The 23,872-nt window shown below is 46.9% G+C and overlaps 1 protein-coding gene across 7 annotated transcripts in view; it reads right to left on the reverse strand.

The window, feature by feature from the left end:
* LOC308196455 (deubiquitinase DESI2-like) overlaps positions 1-22,857 on the reverse strand; it is a 55,757-nt gene extending 32,900 nt beyond the window's left edge. For 2 of the 7 annotated variants that reach the window (XM_080595462.1, XM_080595461.1), the window contains exon 1: positions 9,060-9,182. In XM_080595462.1, the coding sequence (XP_080451588.1) occupies positions 9,060-9,114 (55 nt within the window). In that variant the 5' untranslated portion in view covers positions 9,115-9,182. Of the gene's footprint in view, positions 1-6,329; positions 6,430-9,059; positions 9,183-16,757; positions 16,883-21,602 lie in introns of those variants that run through there. The other 5 variants (XM_080595456.1, XM_080595459.1, XM_080595457.1 and 2 more) reach the window with 5 other exon arrangements.
* Between the last annotated feature and the right edge of the window lie 1,015 nt (positions 22,858-23,872).

A 23,872-nucleotide genomic window follows, 5' to 3' on the forward strand; every position in this document is an offset into this window, starting at 1 on the left:
TTAACATGTGCAACGTGCTATGATGGCTGGGAAAGATTTGGAAAGCTGTGGGAGTACCTTAATGACTCCAGTGCAACACGCTGTACTCCTGTTTGTTTGGGTGCTACGAGGGATTTATTTTTCTTTCAAGGATTCCCACTGTCTTTATTTAACAAGAAGGACTGGACATGCAGACCTGGTGTCATTTAATGGCCATCCATTACTGAAAGACCGAGATTATGGCTAGCAGCAGAGCCTGGCAGCAAGTCATCCGCATTTAGTAATATGGAGACACTGTTTTGGGTGAAAATAATTTCAGATTACAGGGTGGGTATTTGCGTAGCCCTTGAATGGGACAACCTCTGTGCTTGCTTCTCATGGGAGTCACGCACCCCCATGCACAGGGACAGGCACAACCATGCCACATGTGCAGCTCCATTAGGAAAACATTAAACCTACCCTACCCACCACCCCAAAAACAGCACAGCATGCATGAGACCAGCGTTGGTATATCATTCAGGCTGCCCTAAGTAATTCCCATCTGCTAGGCACAGTAATCATTTTAGACTTGTGCCAAAACACAATTTCTGTGCTAGTCCCCTGTGTCTAAACCAGACCTGAAACGACCTCAGGGATTCAGCAAGCTGGTTTCTTCATGGACGTGCACCTTATTGAATCTCCATGTCTGCCACATACCCAGGAGATCAGGGACTGAAGGGGAAGGGTGCAATAAGGAAATACTTCAGAAAGATCAAGGAAAAGAATTTGCCATATATAATAAGTTTCACCAAGAATATCCCCTACCCCCAACTTTTTTTTTGTCTCTATAAAAGTCCATTAGATACTGCAACTGCATCTTGGCTCCTATTTATTTTAGTTAAAAGGAAAATGGTTGTGTATCTGTACCACAGCATGCAAAGGGTACCATCTGCCAGATCCCTGAGAGGCCTGCCAAAAAATTCTCCTGCATGCAGGGTAGACAGCTAGTCTGAACTGTGGCCAGGCTAACATAGGAGAAAGGGGTAAACACCATAAATGCTTCATCTAGCGCACAACATCCTCTAGCAAAGACATCTGCTCTCAGATTAAATTATCCCTATGGTTTAGTACTTTCAAGAACCTTCTAGATGCCCAGAGAAGTGTTGTAGAAAAAAGAAAAAAAAACCACTTACTCAGTCCTAGCTGACAATGGGCCACCACTTTTCTCAAAAGCAAGCTAACTCATTACTAGGAGTGAGGAAGAACACTCCAAGCACACTCCCATTTGATTACTGCCAAAAATAAGAGCCCATGCTCTTAATAATAGGACACTAAACCCATAAGTCAAGTTCCATGCTCACCCAAAAATGCTGCCCAGAGAGACAGAGACCTGAAAAAATACTGCACTCTTACTAAAGTGGTCCACTGGCTCTATGCAACGTTCAGACAGTAAGGCAGGAGAACAAGAGCAGAACTCCATACAACTGGACCTCACCTAGGTGCAGACATGGCTCCCACAAGAGATGAAGGGGTTTGTATGACAGACGTGGGTCTCATTTCTTCCACTTTGCTTTTCTTTAAGTTCACTCATGCAAGCTGGGGACTGCAAGTGGACATAAATCTATAAGTTAAGCTAATTATCCCGCAGACCAAGAGAAAAGAAAGATATTTATTCTACATTGCAGGGAAGTATCTGGACACTCCAGGAATGAGAGTCATGAAAGTGATGAATGGATAGATCTGAGACCATTCAGTTCCCACTCCATATATCTGCCTTCTCCTGAGTTAGATGGATGCATGCAAGAGGTAAACAGATTCATCAAACAAATAAGATCAGCAGCCCAGCTGCTGTATTTCATCTTATGGTAAACTTTCATTTGCTCTAAGAAGTGTAAGTTTGGTATCATTTATACAATTCCTTCTACTGTGCTTCCCTTTAACACCTCAAAATATTGCTCAGCCTCTCTTCCAGTGAAGGAGACCAAAAAAAAAAATCAGTATAGAACGTCACAGTGGGAATAAATTTTTATCCGACTGGACACTATGACCACAGGAATGTTTGCATCTGAGAGTTTTCTTCTTGCAAGTGATTAGGGTAGCCAGATGGGGTTATAAACCAGTCCCTGTTTGCATGCATGCAGCCAGATCTAGTTGACAAGTAGCTTGCAATCTCTCGGGAGCCAAAACTCTCTCTTTCTACAGGGTCTTCATGAAATACACCGGAATTCCAGTTCATGGCTGGGTCTCAGTCACTATCACAAATAGTTCCTTAACAGCAGGAGAAGGCAGATACCAGCATGCTGTAAGCAGGAGAGCATTAACTGATTCCACATGAGAATATAGATAAAACTTGCACAAGAAACAGTACATACTTGCTCATGCATCACACGTGCAAGCATACATACAGTCTGCACCTATACAGCAAAGAATTAGAGAACAGCAACATTTTAACTCTGGCTTTTATGAGGGTCTCTGCTAGTGGTAAGAAAACATGCCTAAGAGTGTGTTCAAAGCCAACCACGGCTAGACTCACAATCAACCTCTTTTCACATATATTTTAGTAATAAAGTCCAGAATCAGGCCCAATATTGCACCAAAGGAGCAGCACTATATATTTGTCCTTGGCAAGTCTCCTTATGGGAACAATTTTCTCCTAACTATACCTTCTCCACAGCATGGTCACTTGCACTGGAGTGCTGTGAATCCCTGGAAATGCTTGTGCTGTGTCAATACTTAGCCTGCAAAAAGGTCAGCCTCCGTCAGCAAGGAAACACAAAAGCAGCAGTTTTCTTAACTCTCTCCCAGCTTACTTCATCCCCAAAGATGCCTTGCTGTGTTTGTACATTGTGAGCCATGAGAACAAGTACACAGCTTGGTTTTCTTCCCTCCAGCAGCAGCAGCTTCTGGGTAACCAAGCATGAAAACACTGCTGGATATATATATACCAGCCATCAATGCATCATCTTCCCCTCTTTGGGGAAAAAAAAAAGTGACGTCAGCTGCATTTCTATTTTGGGCAGCCTTATAGCCATGGTTGTTACCTCACTCCAACACCAGTGGGGTTTGGGCAGTTGTGTTTGCAAGCATCTTCTTTGCTTTCCCTTCCATCTCAGTTCCAGCTAGGCACGGGTTCTTCTTCATGTCTGATCAGACAGCAATAGACAAAGGATGCGCGCGAGACCAGCCCGAGGCTGAATCACTGCGCTGGTGCCAGCTCTAAAGAAAAACACTTTCCAAGAGAAAGAATACCAACTACGCTCAGAGAGATCGGATGGAGAACACCACGCTTCGCGCCATAAGTGAGCCTTTGGAAGATGTCTGAAGCAAACAGGGGTCAGTAGGGAGCTTTCAAGTCCCAATACCACCCAAGCTTTTGGGAGCACCCGAATGCATTCTGTGGAACGTGGAATCATTTGCCATTTTAGCACTCAGGTTTTAGATCAAGTGCAATCACATAGAAGATTTAGACAGCACAAATCCACAAAACGGGTGAGAAAACATCAAAATATCCGACAGAGCTCTCTTAAGATCACTCCTCATCCAAACTGTCTCTGAGCGTGGGCTTTCAACAGCAGATAATGACATTGTCACTTAAGACTTCTAGACAGACCTGAAAGAGGTAAGAATAGCCTCTCCAGTAACATCTAGCTATTCCATCAATCCTTCCTTCAACACGTCAGAAAAGGAAAGTCTGTAGGGCCAAGTGATAGCAAAGCTGTAAAAGGAGAACTCAGACCTGACATGTTTTTGCAGAGAAACTAAATAAAATCTTTGCAGCAGAGCCTTCTTGTTTCCACCAAAGGAAAACTGTTGAGTGTCCCATGCCTGAACCTCCCACTTTTATTTTTGTAGAAGAAGTAGGAAGAGCGAGGAAATCATAAGAGGCTCTGTTTAAAGTTGACGTGGATGAGTTTATGACAGAATGGACAGAATCAGCTGTGAAGAATCCCAGGGCCAGAACAATATACACACAACAGTTTCAGAGGAACCACAAGAACAGAATAGCTGTGTAATTATTTTGGGCAACCTCTCATGTAAAACATCTTCTGGACCCAAACACCTGAAGGTAGCAACTGTACTGCCAATCTTTAACAAGAAGATCCACATGAAAGAGGGAATTACGAGTCTGCAAACTGGATATTTGGACTGAATTAACCAACAGAAGCTATAATAAAGGACAACATTAATTGATAGTTCAGGATCTTTTGGATAAGGGTCAACATGACTTCTGTAAACTTAGGTCCTATAATATGTGGCACAAAAAATGTAGATAGGAATTAATTAATCACTGTCAGATACAAGACCCATCAAAGGAAGCCAGCAGAAGTCATTTCAGGGCAGGGGAGAGTGAAGGCTTTTCACAAATAGGTAGCAGACCCACCAAGCTCCTAGCAAAGGACGTCGATGCATCTGCTACAGAGAACTGGAAGGAAGACGAGCCATTGGGGATTACAAACTCTAAGAGGCCCCTGAACTGGAAGCAGGGAAAGTGTTAGACAAAAACGTCATAGGCTTGTCCTGCTCCATCTCCAGCAGTGGCCACCACAGGCAGACACTGGGGGAAGAACAATAATATTGGACTAGAGAGACCCTTGGCCTGAGCCAGTTTGGCCATTCTTACGTTCATGTGCTCTCTTCTGTGTGAAGAGCAGAGAAAACATTAAAAGGATGCAAGCCTCCCTGAAACCTGTTCTCCCATCATAACACTGATTTTAAAAAGGAGCAGAGTTTTATTTCCCAAAAAGAAAGATAAAGAGGAGACCTATTTCAAACTTCTATCTGAAAGACTCTGGGCAAGCCTTATGAGCCACTAGAAGAGAATCTGTCTCCCTCTTTGATAGTCAGGATACAGTTTAAACAAAGGTTTTGAGATTACACAGTAATTGCCCAATTAGCTCTTGCGTGCAAAAGGGATTCTCTTGTGTTTATCCATATCCAGCAGGGCAGAAATCCAAAGCTTTCTGCCCACTGTGGATTTGCTCTTCCAATTCATTAGGATTAATTTCTCCACCACCCACACAGTTCTCTCAATCTCTTCCTCCCCTCCCTGCCCCATTGCCACCTGTCAAAGCTATAAAGATGATTGGTGCTTCTTAAGAGCAGCACAGAGCATCTTTATCCATCTATTTACTGACAGACGCTTTCTCCCCTCCTTTGCTGAACAAGTTCTCTCCAAAAGCCTGCAGCCTGTCAAGCTATCCCCAGAGCACGTACGTGCGCGCAGTGTCTACCCACGTCCCCTCCAGTAACCCCAGTGTGTAGTGTAACTCTTCCAGCCCCCTCGAGTCCTAGGCAGCATTCTGTTTTGACAAGTCTCAGAGAAAACATAAGACAACTTTCAAATCTAGTAGCCATCAAGCTAAGCAGTGATCTGTATAAACTGGCCAGCATCATGCCTTCAGGCTGGCCCAATTTATTTTTTAGCACTTCTAAAGCAGAGGATGAATTTGGGTAGATGGACATACAAGCAAATCCTGCTGCCTAGCCTTGGGCCAAAACCAGGACGGACTGTTTCTCCCCATCTCTGCAGCCCAAGGCTTGTACAGAGGCACAGGAAACAAGAGGGGCATTAGTTCTTCCAGCTCTGTCTCATCTACCCCTGCTTATTAAGTAACATCTTTTTCAGAAAGCCTCTTGAATTATATTACCAGAGCTGTTCTGGAAGATAATTGGTTTGGGAAGAGCCATCTCTGATCCTGTTGGTGTCACAGTACGACATGAAATCCTAGGAGCTCTCTTTCAAACTGGAAATCATAATAGCAACAGAGAGCTTTCATTTCAAGAAGAATGAACATGGGAAGAGTGCTTCTGACCCACAGTCCCCTCCACTGTTGGAAATTATTTGAACTCCATCAAAGGAGAGCACAGGTAAACTGGAAAGCCTCAATAAAACACTTTGCTTAGAGACATCCGTCACAGTCCTTAAAAAAATAAAAAAATTGGAGCACTTTCAGCAGCCACAGCTGGGCAAGAGGAAGAACAGTCTCACAAACATAACTCCGAATGAAAACCCAAGAGACGGCACAGCGACAAGACACCTAAGAACGAGATGAGCCAGTCTCTCCGCATGCCAGCTCCTCAGCTAGAGGATGAGAATAACAGCTTTTTCCATCTCCGGGGAAGTGCTGGGAAGTACAAGAGAGAAGACTGAGCAAGGATCACGTGCTGGGGTTGAAAAGGCTAAGCAGATCTCTCGAGTACCCTTCTGTTACCGTGCCTGCCACGGCAGCACAACACAGAGATATTCAAATTCGCTTTAAGCTGGCAAGTATCTGCAGCAGCCCCCGGAGCAGAGCGCTGCTCACTGGGAGCTAATGTATCTTGGCAAGATGCATGGCACACGGCCCCCTCGCACTGCATTATTTTCTTACCCACCGCTTCTGCGCCCTCAATCCCTCGAACAACATCCACTGTGCTGCAGCATGCACGTCTGTGATTTGCACACCGTCATCTTGGGTTGCTGGGGCTTTCCTGTCGGGATTAAACAAATAGCAAACTCTGCGCTGCCTTTCCCTCCCCCTTACCTCACTCTCCCATTGCTTTTGTGCATGCTAAAGTGAAATGCTCCCTCTGAATCAGATTTCAGCTGTCACAAAGCCAGCTGTTTTCTCCCAGGAAGTCTGGGTGCTAATGACAGAAATAGCAGCTGCCTCTAAATAGTTCACCTGCCACAAGCGGTCAAAGGCCAGTAAAATCAAAGGCCAGGAGCAGGTGCACGGGCTGATTGCTTAAAGAACCTTCCCGGGCAGGGGGAAGGAAGCGAGGAGACCTCCCCATCCACACAAAGGCCAAGGACAGCCACCAAGGCAGCAGCAGCAGGGCTACGACAGGGAGCGCACCCACCTGGGCATGGCGAGGCTGGTACCACCTGCAGGATACAGGGCTGCTGCCACCAGGCACCCTGCTGCTCTCTGCCCTTCCTTCAGCCCACCCCAAGCAGTTACACCTCAGACACCAAGCAGTGCTTAGGGCTGTAACCCCTCCAGCATCCCACAAGCCTCTCCACCCACCCCAACGAGAGCACTTCGTACAGGTGAGACAACAGAAGACAAAAATATTTAAGTGCCTTGCTAGAAGTATGACTGAGGGGGGAACTAGGACTACGGTTTCGGTGTTTCTCTTTCTCAAAATCCAGTGCTTTACTCAAAATGAAGGTTTGGTTGTTCTCGGCGAGGGTCCAAGGACATGCTTCGTTGGCAGCATTACACAATCTATTTAGAGCTTTTGATTCCCACATGTTCAAAGCACTTGTACTTTTCACAAAAACATTGTGGTGTCATTGAACATGATGTTATGTTTGAACTGAAAGGAGGAAAAAACATCTCTCCCCATCTATTCTGACACACAAATACGAGTTGGTCTCCTACTATCACACTATCTTAGGAGAGAATGAAAGATGAGTGAACTCAACCCTATCTGTGCTGATTAGTGACAATCCATCGCCAATTTACTGAGAGAAAAAATGCTTCCTGGAAGGCCCACCATCATTTCTTTCATTCTGCTTGAAGGCATCCTGGGCTAGAAGGAAGGATGGGAGAACCTGGAGGACCCAGAGAACCTGAGCCCCGGTCATATCCCAGGGGCAGTAAAGAGCACAGGTTAGGTCTGTTTTGGTAGGTCCATTCAGTTGCATCACCCAAGAACTCACACAGTAGGATTTTAAACGGTGGCAGGGAAGTATAACATTGCCTTCACTTGTCAGCTTAAGGAACTTATTAGAAACATGCTCTTACCAAAGGGAAATCTCAGAGTGCTCCAAAACACTTTTGTAAAGAGTTCAGATGCTGGCAGTGTTTAGGTAGAGCTACCAATGAGACTAGCACCAGCTGAAGGCTTCAGGAGAGTTCAGGAAAGGTACCTTGTGCCACACTGCTCAGGACCAGACAGCAGGACCTTTGTTTTATTTGGGTGACCCTGGACCTACGACATTATTTAAAATGCTTCTTCTGCAGGCAGACAGAAAGAAACAAGTTTGCAAAAACTGCCTTATGAATGAATGGAAAGAAGTCAGGATGTGGGCTTGTTTTCAGATCTGCTTCAATGTATGCCATCAAAACTAAAACAGAAAGAAAATACTGGTGTCATTCCCTTTCCAATATTTCCAGCTAGAGGAGCTGGGGGGTCAGGTTTTCACATCTGAATACTCCCAACACTGAGAAATGCCTTACATCTTGATGCAAGCCGAGTGATAATCCTCCTCCTCTCACGTGTGCTCAGGTCTGTCTCTGTTCAGCCCCTCTCTTTCGGGCTAGCCAACTACCTGCACACAGACAGCAGGCACGTCCTAGAGCCCCATGTGTGCTCACATGCCCCGCTGTTTCTAGAGCAATGGTAAGCAGCAGCATATCTCAGAGACAGGCGATTAGTTGTGCCCCCCAGGGATTTAAGAGACATTCAGGTGCCTTTCAAGGGAGATAAACATTGAAGTGCTTGTCCCAGTACGTGCCCATGAAGGACAAAACAGCTATACTGCAGGAGCATTACGCTTCCAAACATACCCAGTGGTACAGCACCAGGACTGCTGCAGGATCCAGGACACAAGCCTAACTTTCTCTTCTGGTTTCCCTGTTCCTATATGCATTGCCCCTGCTGGCACATTTCTGGTAGCACCAGGGCATCTGGTGTGGGGCTCAGCTGAGATGACCATCACTTCTGGGTAGCTTTGTCCATTCCTGAGTGCTTACGGTCCTTAAGAAAACAACAACTTCACAAATAATGAGTGGCAGGGCACTTTTCTGACTCGACTGATAAAACGGTTCTCCATGCTTCACGGGCAGTTCAGAAGCTTGACATAAGGGATATTGTGATGATTAATAATTAACTGGCTGGAGACACAGAGCTCAAGGACAGATGCCTCCCATCTGCAGGCTCCGTGAGCTGAGGCTGCACTTTGCAGGAGGAGGGAGGGGAGCCAGCAAGGCGAGAAGGTGACAAGGTTGGTGTGCCCCTAGGACGCTAGCAGCCTTATCCAGACGCTTTTCCTTTTGCCTCCCAACACATCAGAAGGTATTATCCTGTGCTTCTCGAGGTAGCTTTCACTACCCTAGTCACTGGGGGATCAGAGCAGCAACGATCTCTGCCAATTCCTGGTGAGAACTCACCTAAATGAGATGCATCCTTAGAAGCTGCATTCGTGTATTTAATAGGCTTTAACATCAGCTTTAATGAGACACCTCTGAGACCTCAGGAGAGGTAACAGACAGCTGGAAATGTGCTTCAAAGTCCTGTGGGTGTGAGAAGCAGAATTCAAGTTCAGTTCAGATGCACCAAGTACAGGATTTTTAAGCACCTGATGTGTTAGAGACTATTAAATTGTTCTTTACAACAACTTTAAAAATTTCTATCTGCATAAACGTGTTTGATCCAGCAACAGCTTTAACTGTATTGAGATTATCCAAAACAACAGCTGCAACAGGAACTGAGCTGCATATCTCAAGGTAATTACACATTACAAAGGGAATCCTTGGAGCATTTCAATAACATGCCATATAAAAAACAGCACTTAAAAACACACAGACATGCTAGCCTCCTAGCATAACTTCATTGCAGGGAAGGATTTGGAAGAGGTCAGTTTTACTCCAGCCTGCTTCCTGCCTCCTTGCCTTCCACTCGAAAATAGGGGGTGTTGTAAAGGACACTGAAAAAGTTTGAGTTCTGGTTGGATACGTGGCGTTGAAGAAGAAATACTGTGAGGGAAAGAAGCATAAGGAGCATCTTCCTCTGCAGCCCCCTTTTCTCTTGCCTCCTGATTCAATTCCCAGAAGAAATGTTCCCTCCCGTGAGCTCTGTCTGAATACAAGGGACAAAAGAGGACACCCAGCAGTGCTGCAAGGCCAGAAGGACATGTCCCCAGTCCAATTAACGAGGTGCTGGGACAGATGCCCTTCTGTCCTCCCTTCCCCCCCATGGAGCATCCTGCCTGCTTGGCTAGGCTTTTCCATGCCTCTGGCTACCATGATGCGGCGTCTCCTGCCAGCAGCACTCTGCCCAAGGGAAGAGCCAGAATTTGGCCCAGACAGTAAAAACAAGCAAAACTTGCATGGATCCACATGGTTTGCATTCGTTTATCTTCACAGAGCCTTTTGCTCTTGACAAGCCACAGCTTTTATGCTTATGAGACCTATACAAAAATGGTAAGTTTCATAGTGCTTCCCTTCTTCTGGCCCCGTGAAGACCTGAGCTTGAAGTGGACCCATTCATTTTGCCTCTCTCCGTTCTGTTTCTGCTTGGCTTACACTGGAATTACTCTGTTCTGGTTTAGTTCAGTAAAACCCATTCGTCAAAGCATTTGTCCCCAATATCCTCACAGCAGCAAGCACAAAAAGGCACAGTGCTCCAGCAGCAGAATAGGTCGGCTCCACGTTCCAGAGATCTGCCAAAGAGAAGATAGCCAGCTGCCTTGGATAATGAGCAGCCATAAAAATTAGAGTGAACAAGGGCATAGCAAATGACACTGCAATCAAGAACAATGATGTTAGAACTGGAGACAGATCAGCCAAAGCCAGTGGGTGGATTTCGGCTTGGGATACGTACTTCCAGCTCTGGCCTCTGCAGATTTGGAAACATCCAGCATTGCCTTCCCACAGGGCCTTCGTCACAGGGGTACTTTCATACGATGCACTAGCCTGTGCACTCTTAGTGCTGAGACAGACTCAGAAGAAAGGCTGCACAAGTAATTGACTTTTCAGGTTTTGTAGCCAACTAATGAGAAAAGGGCAGAAGAGATCCTTCTCAGGGCAAACAAAGCCTGACATCTGTCTAAAAATGCCCTGAATGGAAACAAAGCACTAGGAGGAGAGAAGAGCAAGGTAAACTTCTATATACCAGGAAGAGTAAGTGCTTTCTGCTTGTACCTGACAATGAGGAGTCCTCTCCTGGACAAGTGTCTGGACAGACCAACTTTCTAACCTCCTCAGTCTGCGAGAGGGGATTTGGTTCTCCATCTGCTTCAGAGGGAGGCAGCCTGGCCACGCTCTCATAGCTTATATGGAGTCAGGCCTTCTCAGCACTTCACGGTAAAGCAGTTTCCTTCTATATAAAGTGAAGGAAAGACTCCTCCTTATAAAAAAAAAAAAAACACACTTTCAGTGGGCCAGAGAACAAGTTTGAACAACACTATAGCCTGGTTCCAGCCTAGACACCCTCCTGGAACAGCCAGGACCCACTGAAATATTCTCATAGTGGACAAGTGGATGTTTCCAAACAAAAATTAAACGTTTTGACATAAAAGGCCCAGAACAACCAGATCCAGAGCATCCTGCTGTCTGCCTCTATGGCAGACTTGCATGAAGGGGCATTTGTTTGAGTCCCTCGGGGATTTTAACCAGGTCTCTGTCACTCTCGATGAATCAGCACTCTAGGTGGTAGAAGTCAAATGCAGAAATACCACTGCTCCTTCCCCCGCACATAAACAGTGCTCATGTCAGAACCTCTGGGCATGTCATGCCAACTGCAAAACCACAGGATACTCCAGACATCTCTACAAGGTTGATAGCTATGAAACAGGATCTACAAGGAAGGAGACCTGGACCTTTACTGAGAGGAAGCCAGACATCAGATGGATACCCTAAAATGGCCCCCGATGTCTGTGCTTAGGGAGCTAAATGCGACCCTTCATTTTCCAGCTAAGGGCTTTGCTAAGAAAACACCTCAGCCCTGCCTGAAAACACCAGCAACCTCTTCTCAGGAGTGTGCTGAGGCTCCTGCCCTACATACCACCCAAGAGTGCAGGTTAATAAGCAGGAACAACCTCTCGGACTAGTTCCATGCTTAACCTCTTGATCCTCTCTTTCTGCCACGTCTCACATTCAGCAGGCTAATCCAGAGTTGGAGGGAGATGGCAAACATAGGGCAGTTATAAAGTCACCTGCCCGAAATGGAGCAAGACACACAGGCAAGTCAAGAAGAGATGTCTAGAAGAACTCAAGCTGATTTCTCTCATCACGCACCTAGGGAAAGCTAACCGATGGCAAGGCCTATAGCTCACTCTAGAAGGCAACACTGCTGCCCCAGGGCATGCAAGGAGCCTAATCATCAACTAGGAAAGCTTTTTTCCTTACATCAATGTCCAGTATAAATCACTAGTAGAAGATATTGAAGAGAACACCAAAGGGCTGCAGTTCCTTGTTGATTTAAGTAAGACTATAGGTAAAGCAGAGTAACAGATCCAGGGCTGAAGGTTCAGCAAACCATGTTATGAACAGAGCTTTCACTGTGCCAGGTCCTCCATCTCCCAGAGATGGGCATCTATCAGCAGCCACACAGATACTGACCTGTGTGTTGACCCACATGATGAAGGCACTTACTAAACAGGCTGAAACGCTTTCAGCATCTCTAGCACCTGGCACATGTTTATGTAGATAAGCATCCCTGTCTATCAAAGATCAATTGTAAACCACAGCATTTCTCTTACCCTTATCATTGCTTTTCCAGACACCTTAATATTCAAAGCTGAAGAACTAAGTTACCAATTAAGACAATTTTCCACTCTTAGGACATGGCCTCATATTTTGCTCTGAGATGAGAAATCTCACTGATTCATGTGCTTATTAGATAAAGCTCTGAAGTAATGGAATATGTTTTCACTCCTCTAGACCTCTCACACAAGAACATTTCAGTGTTTACCCAGAACAGCATCAATTTTTTTTTTTTTTTACCCCAAAGGAATTTGAGTCAGTTTGCAAGAGAAAGATTCACCAGACTTGTGAATTTTGTTTCTCTTCTTCCCCAGCAGAAATATAGATTTAGCATATTGATTGATCTCTGCCTCCCTCCCCAGCTTCAGCTACGTCATCTTGGCACAATGACGGGAACAACAGAGACTGAAACACAAAATCAGGGCAACCCAGGTCACTAAAGCAGCCTGCAGTCCTAGGACGCCCATTTAAATTCAGTCCATCTCACCAATGCACAAGCGTATACCTGCCTACCACCACGCTCAGAAATAGATCCAACAGCTGTTCCAGCTTAGTGGCTTTGTTTCTATCACTGGTGCTCAGCTCTCCGCAGCAGAAGTCCCCTGCATGTATAAGTGGTCCCTGTGGGCTGCCTCGCTGGGAGGCTTGATGACCAGCTGAGCCATGGCACCAGAGTGCCTCAAACCCATAAACCTGGGACGAAGTACAAAATGCAGAAGGATCTGCTTTGCTACAGCCAGCGTGGATCTTTTTGGTTAAGAAAGTGACAGTCTTCAATACTGCCAACCCATCAACTTCTATCAGTACTAAGACTGATTTGAAAAATAAAATAATAATCTGAGTGACGTTAGGAACCTTGACAACCTACTGAGCCATAGGCTAAACCTTGCTGCCAGAAGTGTCACATTCTACAAGGAGTCTGCCTTGGTGTTGGGGGAAGCCCCAAAAAGCACTGGAGAAAATTCACTGGAAGTCAGCTTCCACACGGCTTCAAGAGTAAACCGCCATTTCTCTCAGAGGTGCTCAGAGACAGGTCAGCGGGTTGTAACTTTGCCTGTAGATGAGGCTAAAGGACAAGTCCCAGGAGCAACAGAAGTTTTCTGTAAAGTTAGAACTGACCTTGCCTTGAGAACCTGGATGTATATCTGCAATCCTGCCCACAAACAAGTCAACTCCTGCCTCTCCACGAATTCAGGCTGCCTTGCACTAAGCCCTTTAGAGGCACTAAGAGATTAGCAACTGCAGGAGCCGACTCAAGAGCACTGCTGTGGGAGCTGGGCTAACAAGGGACCTGTGAGGCTTTGCTTCAGAAGCAGAGCTCATGCATTTATTGCACTGTGTTAGCTTTTCCCTAGTTCTCCTCATTCATCAAGGTTTCATGTATTTGCTGATGCTGATGTGAAGGAGAGGGCGTTGGGGAGCAGCCTTCCTAGCACACGTGGCACTCGCAGAAGTGTGAATTCCTGCGGTGCTCCGGTTGAGCCAGTTCAAGTCATCCCATGGGGCAGCAGAGCGCCGGTTCAACAAGCTGCTGATGGGGTGAACGCTGTAGCTGGAGAGAGCAGCGCTCTGTGTACAGTCAAGAGGCACAGTCAGGAGATGGAGATCATAAAACATCTCATGCTGAAGCTTAGAGGAGTCAGCTAGAGAACTGCGGTGCTGGAGAAGATGAGCAGCAATGCGGACAGGTAGCCGGCTTGTCACCCTGACAACATCAAACCAGACTGTTCCTGACGGATAAATGCATCTCCAGGCTGTTGCTAAGACAACAAAAAAAACATTTATTATGCATAAATGGGCACATTTCATCGCTGGGCTTATTAACCCAGGCCATGCCACTTACTCTGTAGCTTCTTAATTGGGTTAGATCAGATGCCATATCCCGATTGCTGCTTCTTGAACTAATGGACTCAGCTGCAGCTCAGTGTATTAGCTGCTTTACCTCTTCTTCCTCCAATTGATTTCCTCTCTCCAAAGATGCAAGAAAGAAGGGATGTCTAGTTTCATTTCATCATTTTCCCACAGGCTTGACTCAGGCACTGACTACACCACAGCGCTCTGCATCACTGACCTGCTTTCCTCTTCCCTTCACTCCTGTGTTCAGGCAGAGCAAGGCAGCAACCCCACTCTGACTGGTCTGCCTGCGGTCAGCCTGATGTCACTACAATTGAATTGATGCAGACTTGGAGAAGAGAAGCAGAAACAAACCCTAGCTTTGATTTATTTGAAAATTTGGATATACCGCTTGCAGATTTGCCAGAACGCCCTATTTTTAAAGCCATGAACGCTTGCACTGGGAGATGTTGCATCCAAGAGAAGTGAAGCCATGGATAGACCTCTCATACCTTGGGCTAAGGATTCTGCTGACATCCCGGTAGAGCAACTTTCTCTACTATCCTACTTCCCCCCATTTGCGGTAGTTGTCTACCCAGTCTCTCTGGCTTCTAACGAAGAGTTTTCTTCACAGATTTCTCTGGATCCATAACAACATGTAATAATACATAACATATAACAATATTATATTACCATCACAGATTTTGCAGTGGGATCTTTTTTTCACTTGACTTACTGCGACTCCAAGACCTATGCAGCATGAGCATAGTTTAACAATCTCACCAAGAAGCCAACAGGCGGCCAATTAAACGCTCCAGGAAGACAAAGAAAACAAGCATTTGATATCTACCAGTCCTCCCTTCCCACTACCGCCTGTGACTAGCAGCAAGTTCAGTTGCTCAGAGAAAGAGAAGCAGTTCAGCACTTATGTAGGACATGTTACAGCACTGTGGGGAAACCCACTACGAGACACCAGGCAACTGCTATCTCACCAGTCTGTTTTGTTACACAGCATGCTGTACGGGATATGGTCTGAAGGCAGCAGAGTAAGGTTCTGTGCAAATGAAGAGTCAGTGACAAAGTAAAATCCTGAGACCATAATCTTCCCCTTGTCACTCAGCAATTTAAGGATCTACCTTTAATCTCATCCCATAAGAAGCCTGTGAAGAAGATAAGACACCAGAGATCTTCCTCAGCCAGGGCTTATTCATGAAATTCTTACAAGCTTTGAGAGTAGTCACAGAACAAATAAGGATATCATACACCTACCAAGCTTTTCCAAGAATACGGCAAACTTCAGTGAACAGTGTGTTTTTGAGAAATGAAGTGATTCAGATTTGGCAAATAGTTTTGGACAGAGATGATTGGCAAACATTTTTAGGAAGAGTCAAAACATTTCATTTAATGTGTTCTAAGAAGTGGCGATTTTGTTTCAGAACAACTATTTTTTTAATATATTAGGAGATGCCAGAATTTAATTAAAATCTCCCAAAAGCAATATTTTGCATTTTGTTCTCCATTTGTTAAATATATTGTTTTGCCAACGTATGAAAGAGAAAAAAAAAGAAGAGATCCCAGTGACTCTCTATCACTTCATCTTTCAAGACCACAAGTTGCAGTATCGACATAAAGCATCACTTCAGCTCATCACAGCAGGAAACTCCGCAGGTATCAAGCTAGTTGATGAAAGAGTCCTTTTGCTTTCCATTTGGCTTCCTGGAATACCAAAGGCGGTCAGGTGATGCAGTATTTCTCTATACATAGCAGCTCACAAACAACTCCTGAGTAGTGCAGAAGGGGGACCACCACCTGCAATAGGATTTCTCGCCTCTCCCTTCTGACTAAGTGAGCTGCGAGCATCCGAGACCTCTACTTGCAGTAATCACAAACATGTTGACATTTTTCTGAGTAACTAGACTCACTCTTCCCTCCAAACAGAGAGATAATAAAATGTTCCATGATCTAGTCAGTGCTTAAAACATTTGCTCCAGAGAATGAAGTGTTCTGCTTGCAATCCTGCTGCTGCTTCTAAGGCAGATTCAAAGACTCCTTATGTACTGAAGCTAGAGGAACAAAGAACCTCTAATTCCTTCAGCCTCAAAGCACATAATTATAGTGGTCAGGAGACTCACTCTGCCTGTTCCACCTGCATAGGAAGCCTAAAAAGGGATGCTAGAATGGTAAGGTTGCACTGGTTTTCAATCCTGTATACGTCACCATCTCCAAATCAGATGCAAGCAATGCATGTTCAAGTATAAGGCTGAAAATAGCAGGAAGAAAATGAGCTCCCATCTCCATAATACTATCCTGTGAGAGAAAAATTAGCTTAAAGCACTAAAGCATTGGGTGTTTATACTGTGGCCATACAGACCCTCTAGCTTTACATCTTTCCTCACAGACCACTGGCCTGTCCTCTTTACTAAGAGACTCTCACAAGCCTCTACTCAGAGCACATAAAATAAACACTCAACTCTCACCCTATCCCAGGGCCTGCTGCAGAATACCATAGGCAGGTTTCCCCACCACAACGTCTTCATCTGAGAATCCTACCTCTCTTCTGGGGCTGTGAAGAAAGCCAGACAGCTCCATGCAACTCCCCATCCTTGAGGCAACATCCTACTGCTAGGCCTTATTCCCTAAGGCCAGCTCTACACAGAAGGCATTTATAAAGTTAGAAAGAAACAACCTCTTCAAAGCTTTTCTGCCCACCTGAGCCACTTGCAGGCTGTGATCAGCTTCTGCTGTGAGACCACAAGCTGCCTGGCTACGAGGAGCACAGGCCGTGTTTCCTGGTGGCCCAGCTGAAACTACTTCTCCTCTCCCAGGGAGAAGGACGGACTCGTTACAGCATACTCAGCCTTGCTGAGACATTGTGGTATCACCACCAGAGAAAGGACAGTGGAGGTCAGCTGCGCTGTCACTGTCCAGAGCCACAGCTCATTTGCCAGAGACATTCACAGAGAATGGGGGAGCTGCTTTGCCACCCCACAGGGTTTCCTCAGCCCCTCTGGCTGGTGCCAGGAGCCCACCCTGTGGTCACAGTGAGCTCAATGTAATTTTCCCCTCTGGGCTCATCAGCTCCTAAAGAACTAAGTGACAACTTGCAAAATGCAAGGAGCTTTGGAGCTTACCTTAGTAGTAAAGACAGACACTTGTGATCTCTGAGGCTGATTATTGAAAGTTTGGGCCCTCAAATATGAACACACAAGTATTTAAAAAGAGAGAGAGAGGAGCTAGAGCAATTTCACTGCTGGCTGCACTGCACTTCCTTCTGTCCACCACTTCCGTGAAAGGTAGAGGTTTCCCTCCCAGTGAGTTTTGTACTACCACCTCCCTCCCTCCCCCCCCAGAAATGCCTCCTTCTGTGCAGATGGAGCCTCCCAGGATGCTCAGTTCCACCACGCTGATAAAAATCAGGAGTGAGATTCAGGTTTCCTGGAACTCCTGGAAACAACACACATGACCACGCTTTTACATCCTCTGGCCAAAATGCCACCGCTACTTCAACACAGGCTGCGAGCAGTAATACCACAAGCACAAAACAGAGGCCTTTACCACTTCCGTGGCGACAGGAACTGTACGGTGTTTATTTTTTTGTCAGGGCTACTTGGCTGATCCACTCGGTGGTGTGATGGGGAAATCAAAACAACACCGTCACCCACTAATCAGTGAAGCAAGAGAGACCCCAACCTGTCATCTTCAGGGCCACCCTTTGCTATCAGCAATTGCCCATCAGCCCTATAGAGGGCAAACGACATAAAGGATACAAAGAACTAAAAGAGTTTGGGAATTATAAAGAATTACATTTTTGGCTACCTCTCTAAAGGTAGATATCATTGGGAGAAATCTCAGAGCTAGCGTGCCTACAGTGACCTGAATGTTATTTACCTCTCATCGCTCCAGAGAGGATGATAAGCAATGTCAGTGGAATCCATGGGATAAAGGTGGGAGAAAGATCATCTCAGGGGCTCGTTTTCACCAGCATAAAGTACAAGCAAAAATACCAGCAGATCGAGATGACAGCTTTGTATGTTATCAGCTGCAAAGACGGTGGAAATTCAGGACAACTATACATACAATAAAAAGGGACAGCAATGATGTAAATATATTTTCTTTTAATTTAATAGCACGAATGTGCTTTGCAATAAGCTGAAACATGATGGGAGCCCCCAGCTTGAATCTCTGCCAAACTGACTATTTTTAGATGAATGCGTTTAGCTAGCTTGTTAAAGATTTAAACCTAGGCAATATTTGCAGTCGCTCTTATGTCAGATTTCAGGAAGTGACATTTATTAACGTTACAATGATGTAGTTACCTATTCTAAGGTAAGACAGAAAGAATTAAAGCAATAAGGAAACAGAATGTGATCCAGGCTGAAGAAAATCAACCTTGTGATCTAAGTAAGATCTCATCCACGATGAATAGCTTATTAAGGAGGTTTGGAGGGAAGGGATCAGCAAGTTATGAAGGGGAAAATGATTTATCTTTCCAAAGGTAAAGTGATAACTGACTAATCGGAGCAAACTCTATCATAGATTTTACAGAGAGAATTATTTCCTGCAGGTCTCCAAACAGCTGTTGGCTTAGGTTAAGTCCACGCAAGAGATGGATTCAGATTCGGAGAGATTCATCCACAATCAAGCCCCTGATCTGTGTTGTTATTCTGTATTCACATTCACAGCTTACATCAGACTTCAGCATCCTGCATACTCTTTAAAATATCCTTGTTGAGCAGCAAAGTTCTCCCTCTCTGCCTTTTTTTGCAAGTGTGTACTGGTGTGTAGAAGCTCTTTAGCAACAGATAAAATAGGATATAATCACTCTGCGTGCTGGGGGTTAGGGAAATTGCTTTTGATGAAGATATTCTGAACACTTGGAATACAAGTGATTTTTGCTCAATTCTTTAACGCTGAAGAAAATAAGTCTAATAAATAGATCTACCTGCTTTAGCTATTTGTGCTAAACACCTCATTAAGCATAAGCTTTTTTTTTTTTCCCCCTAAAAGAAGCATGGTACATATCCAATGGGTAAAAGGATAAATGGCTATAATCTTTGAATACACAAGACTACACAGAATGGGTATTTCATAGCTGCACAAAGCCCATAATTGAACTTGTGCCCTAAGGGTAAGCTTTCCTGCAGTGTAAGTGCTTCCAGATGCCATACAGGGGTCACGTTCCTTGTCAGGAAAGCAGAGCTTTACATCCAGTTAATTGTTATCCCCAGCTGTCTTTTTTTTTTTCCTTTGAGACTAGTTTTCCAACAGTCATTCAAGCAAATGTGCTCATTTCCCAGTTCCCCCGCAATTCCCCACCACAGTGTAACAAAGTGCAGATTTTGCATGGCTGCATTCCAAACTCCGTGGTGTTAAAATCATAGCAGCAATGGAAAAGCATGTAGCCTCAATAATCATAATGTAGGATTTGAACTAGAGGTGACTCAGTGGTAGTCAAACAGATGCTATATGAAAATAGAATGGTTTCTATGTACAGAGCATTAACTTGTGGTTAACGTTAACCATGGAGTTAGTACTGACACAGGAAGGTTTGCGTGGCTTGCTGGGATGCAAAAATTACTCAGTCTGAATTAAACTGATGACCTTGATTCAGTTCACTGTGCCTGGGTGTCCATCTCAGCACACAGTGACCATGAACAGCAAGTCCCTTCTCCACAGCTTCCTTTGGGCATCATCTTTGGTGTCAATGTCATTAAAGAGAAGGCAAAGACCAAATCTGTCCAGATCCCTTCAGCTCAGTACTGATTTGAGACAGCTCAACAGTAACCAAGAGGAAAGCTCAGACCACAGCCTGCAGCAAAACAAAGTGAAAAAATGCAAGGAAGACAGTGCATACAACAAAAGGGCAACGCAACTCCTTTACCTTCAAATTATTAGCTAGGCACACGCACACTCAAGAGTTCAACGTCAGCCTTTTGATACCAAGAACTAGCCATCAGCTGCTTGGGTTTCCAGACCTAATGTTTGAAGAACAGCTTGGGGAAGTTCACAGTTCAGGCTGCCAAGCAACTGACCGTTAAACACTCAAGACCAAAGTCTAGGGAAGGAGTTTACACCAGCTTGGTCAATTTTGCCAATACTAGCTCTGGAAGAGGCAGTGTTAAGCTATTCTTGTTGTGCTTTCCAGAATGTCCTTCAATACAGACACAGTCCTACCTGAAGAGTCCTTACCACTCCCTCTTCCCTCAGGAAATAAGCCAGCTTTTTCAGCCAACAAAAGATCACTTAATCTTTGTGACAAGAAGAGGTCTGGCATTTACTAGAGCCCACTCTTTGGTGGCTATTCTCTGGATTTTCCCAACAGGGAAACCCACATTACTCTGTGGGCTTCCTATTGAAAGTTGTCACCCTTTGATGACAAAAAGCAAATGTATGCCATAATCTTAAAAGTACGGAGCTGGATGTAAAGAGCCAGTCACAACATGGGCCACATAAAGTTATATTTTCCCCAATAAAGTTCACTCAATTCTTTGGAATATTTGAAAACTTTTTTTTTTTTTAAATCACTAGCTCATACATTGCCATCAAAATGTTCCTTACCTTAACACATCTATCCTAAACTTGTGCCGGGCCAGAGAGCAAACAGGTTGTGCCAAGCCTTCTTCTTTCTGGGGGCTTGTGCCAAGCCTTCTTCTTTCTGGGGGCTTGTGCCAAGGATGGGATTCAGAGATCATCTGATTTGTTAGCCCAGGGAGTTTCCACTGACATTGCCCCTTGCAGAAGGAGGGCAAGGGAAGCAACTTGCTTCACTATGAACTTCCAGGAAACATTTCCAAGCAGCATGTCCCTATGCTCCTCCCTGTGCTGAAACTTCATCAGTTCAGACTGCTTTTTACTCCTGCTGTTCCAATTAACCTTCAGAGACAATGATTAACTACTATCTCATGTATATGAGGGACTGATCCAAATTATTAGCCTAGAAACCACATCCTTAATACAATTCTACAGATGTTTCTCATCCCTGGATGATATCCTGACCCCTTCCTCACAGCCTGGCAGTCCTTGATCACTCAAAATTAAATGACGACTGGCTCCTAGAGAGAGGTGATCACATCTTCTTTCTTAACTGGGACACTGGAAATTAAAAAGTCCTCCCCTCACCCACTGCTGCTCCTGAAAAATCCTGCAGAGAATCCAGCACGGTTTTACCTGTAATCTGCCACAACGTGCTAAACATTCCAAAAAAAAAAACAGTGGTCAGTGTCATCTCTGACAGCCAGAACATGACATATTTAGATGAGGAGACTGCTGGAGGAGGGTGGACATCACCCTCTCTGGGGATCCGTGCTTGGCTCCTCTTCGTGCAATGCCTGCCTCCAAGCACAAGCTCCCTCCCAATCCCTCTGCTCCCCATAACCCAAACTGTTTCGTACTCACCATATCATAGACGTTCAGGATCACCGGTTCATTGGCCATTGTTGATTGCAGCTGGAGGCTGGATTAAAACCTTTCAAGTCCCTGCCAGATGTGTGGTGCTGCCCCCAGGGTACGCTTTTACCCTGAGGCAGACAGAAGGAAGAGCCTCATCCTGCAGCCTCCGAGGGAAGGAGAGCGGAGGGAGGAGGAAAGGAGGGAAATCTCACGGCTGGGGGGTGCGGGGTAAAGTTGGTTGCAAGAAGGCAGGAAGGCTCGGGCTGGTGTTGCTGGTTGTACAGGGTTTATTTCACCCCTCCACAGCGTGACAGATGCCGGGTTTCCTTCTAACTCTGTAGCTCGCCTCCCGGGGGTCTGTAGGCTCATGCACGGCCGTGGCCAGGCACCGTCCGGCTCTGTTAATCCCAAAGCACAGAGAACAGCCTCCGGCCCCAGGGACGAGCCCTCCTCCGGCTCCGGGGGTAGCAGCGGGGGGGGGGGGATGAGCAGCTCTCGGCGTCCTTCTGGGCAGATCGGCGTGCTGGGGGCTGCAGGAACGCCGGGCACGGAGCAGGGCCGGGATCCCCGATCCGCTGGGATCCCTGGTCGGGGGGCCGGGATCCCTGATCCGGGGGCCGGGGCTCAGGCGCTCCGGGGAGGGGGGCTCTCGGCCCCCGGCAGGACGCGGCGAAGAGGCTGTGCCAGGGGGGCTCCAGCGCGGGGCTCGGCGGTGGGAAGGAGAAGAGGAAGGGGCTGGCCGCCCCCGGGGCAAAGCCGGGGTGCTGTGAGGGCCATCGCGCCCCCGGCCCGGCGGGTTGACCTGGCGGCTGCGCCCGAGGCGGCGGGAGGCTCTCGGCGGGGCCGGCGGGAGGAGGGCTGCGGGTGGGCCGGGGCCCCCCCAGCCGTAGGCTCTCCGCTCTTATTTCGGGACCGGCTCGTCCCGGGCCGGGCAGCTCCTGCTGGCTGACGGGCGGGGGGTCCTACCCCGTCCTCTGGTGGTGGCTGGCTGCATCTCGGCACGGGGGAGGGCGGGGAAGGGCCGAAGCCGCTGGGCAGGGCGCGGAGTTGCACTTCTGTCAGCGGCGGGGGCCGGAGTTTCTTCTGTCCTGGAGCTACTTTACGCTCGTCTCGCGGCCGGGCGGCTCTGCAGTGGCTTGCCAGCAAAAGCTCCCCTCTGACCTGGATGCGAGAGTCAATTATAAAATCCACTGCGGTAATTTCATCTTCCCTTCGCTCCTCCTCTCTCTTTAAAGGGAGGGCAGGGTCTGCGATGGAGCCGGGAAGGGGCGCAGTCGTGGGGAGAGGGGGGGGCTCCTGCACGCAGGGACGGGAGGTGCCGTGCAAATGACCACGGTGACCTTAGATGTTCAGACACCGCAGACTTTGTGGAGCAGCCCCAAAAAAATCTATATAAATAAATAAATAAATAGCAGGGATGACCTCATCTGAGCTGGAGGCGTATCTGAGGCTCTCCGCCAGCTCTCAGCCAACCAGCTCTGAATGAAAATCGCAGGGAGCCCGTTACATCAGCAAAGCCCAGCATGCCCCAGCCCTTCCCGGCGCTGTCCCCGGCCGCAGGGCACCCATCCCGGCGGGGAGAAACGCTCGCCTCCCTTCGGCAGGGCCAGGAGGACAGACCTGGACAGGAGGACAGAGCTGCAGCCCGGCCAGCGACTTGTTACACCGCGTGCGGGGGGACGTGTGGTGGAGGCAGGCGGCACGGAAGGGGAGCGCGTCCACGTCCCGCCTTGCTAGCTGCCTGCCAGGAAACTTTTCCCCCAGCCGGTGCCGAAGGAGACCTGGCTTTGCCCTAACTGTACACGCTTCCATTTTCAAAGGGGAAAGCCACGTCTCGGGCGTGCAGCATGGCAGGGACTCCAGCACTGGGATTTCATTTGGGGTAGCTATCCCGTGGGCGGGTTAGGCAACTCCAGGCACCCCCAGCCCTCCAAGCCAGCAACCCCAGCTACCCTGCTGGGTGCCTTTAACCAGCTGCCTGCAGCAGTCTGAGGCCTGCAGGAACAGTCGGTACCGGTGGGAAAGGGTGCCTCCTCCTCCCTGCCACCGCAGATCCAGACGCTGCCCAGAGGACAGGTTAATCCCCCAGCAACATTCAAAGACTGCTAAGCAACGAAAGGCTCCCTCCACAAGGAGCTAAGCGCCATCATTTGTGCCCAAACTTGCAAAACAAACCTCCTACTGAATCTCACAGGGCTCTTGCTAACTGCCAGAGATATCCCGAGATTGTTACTTTGGGGTATCTCTGCTGCTCTGGTGGTGGTGATGTTTTAAGA

This window comes from Anser brachyrhynchus, assembly GCF_964034855.1.
Source record: "Anser brachyrhynchus genome assembly, chromosome: 5".
Lineage (NCBI taxonomy): Eukaryota > Metazoa > Chordata > Aves > Anseriformes > Anatidae > Anser > Anser brachyrhynchus.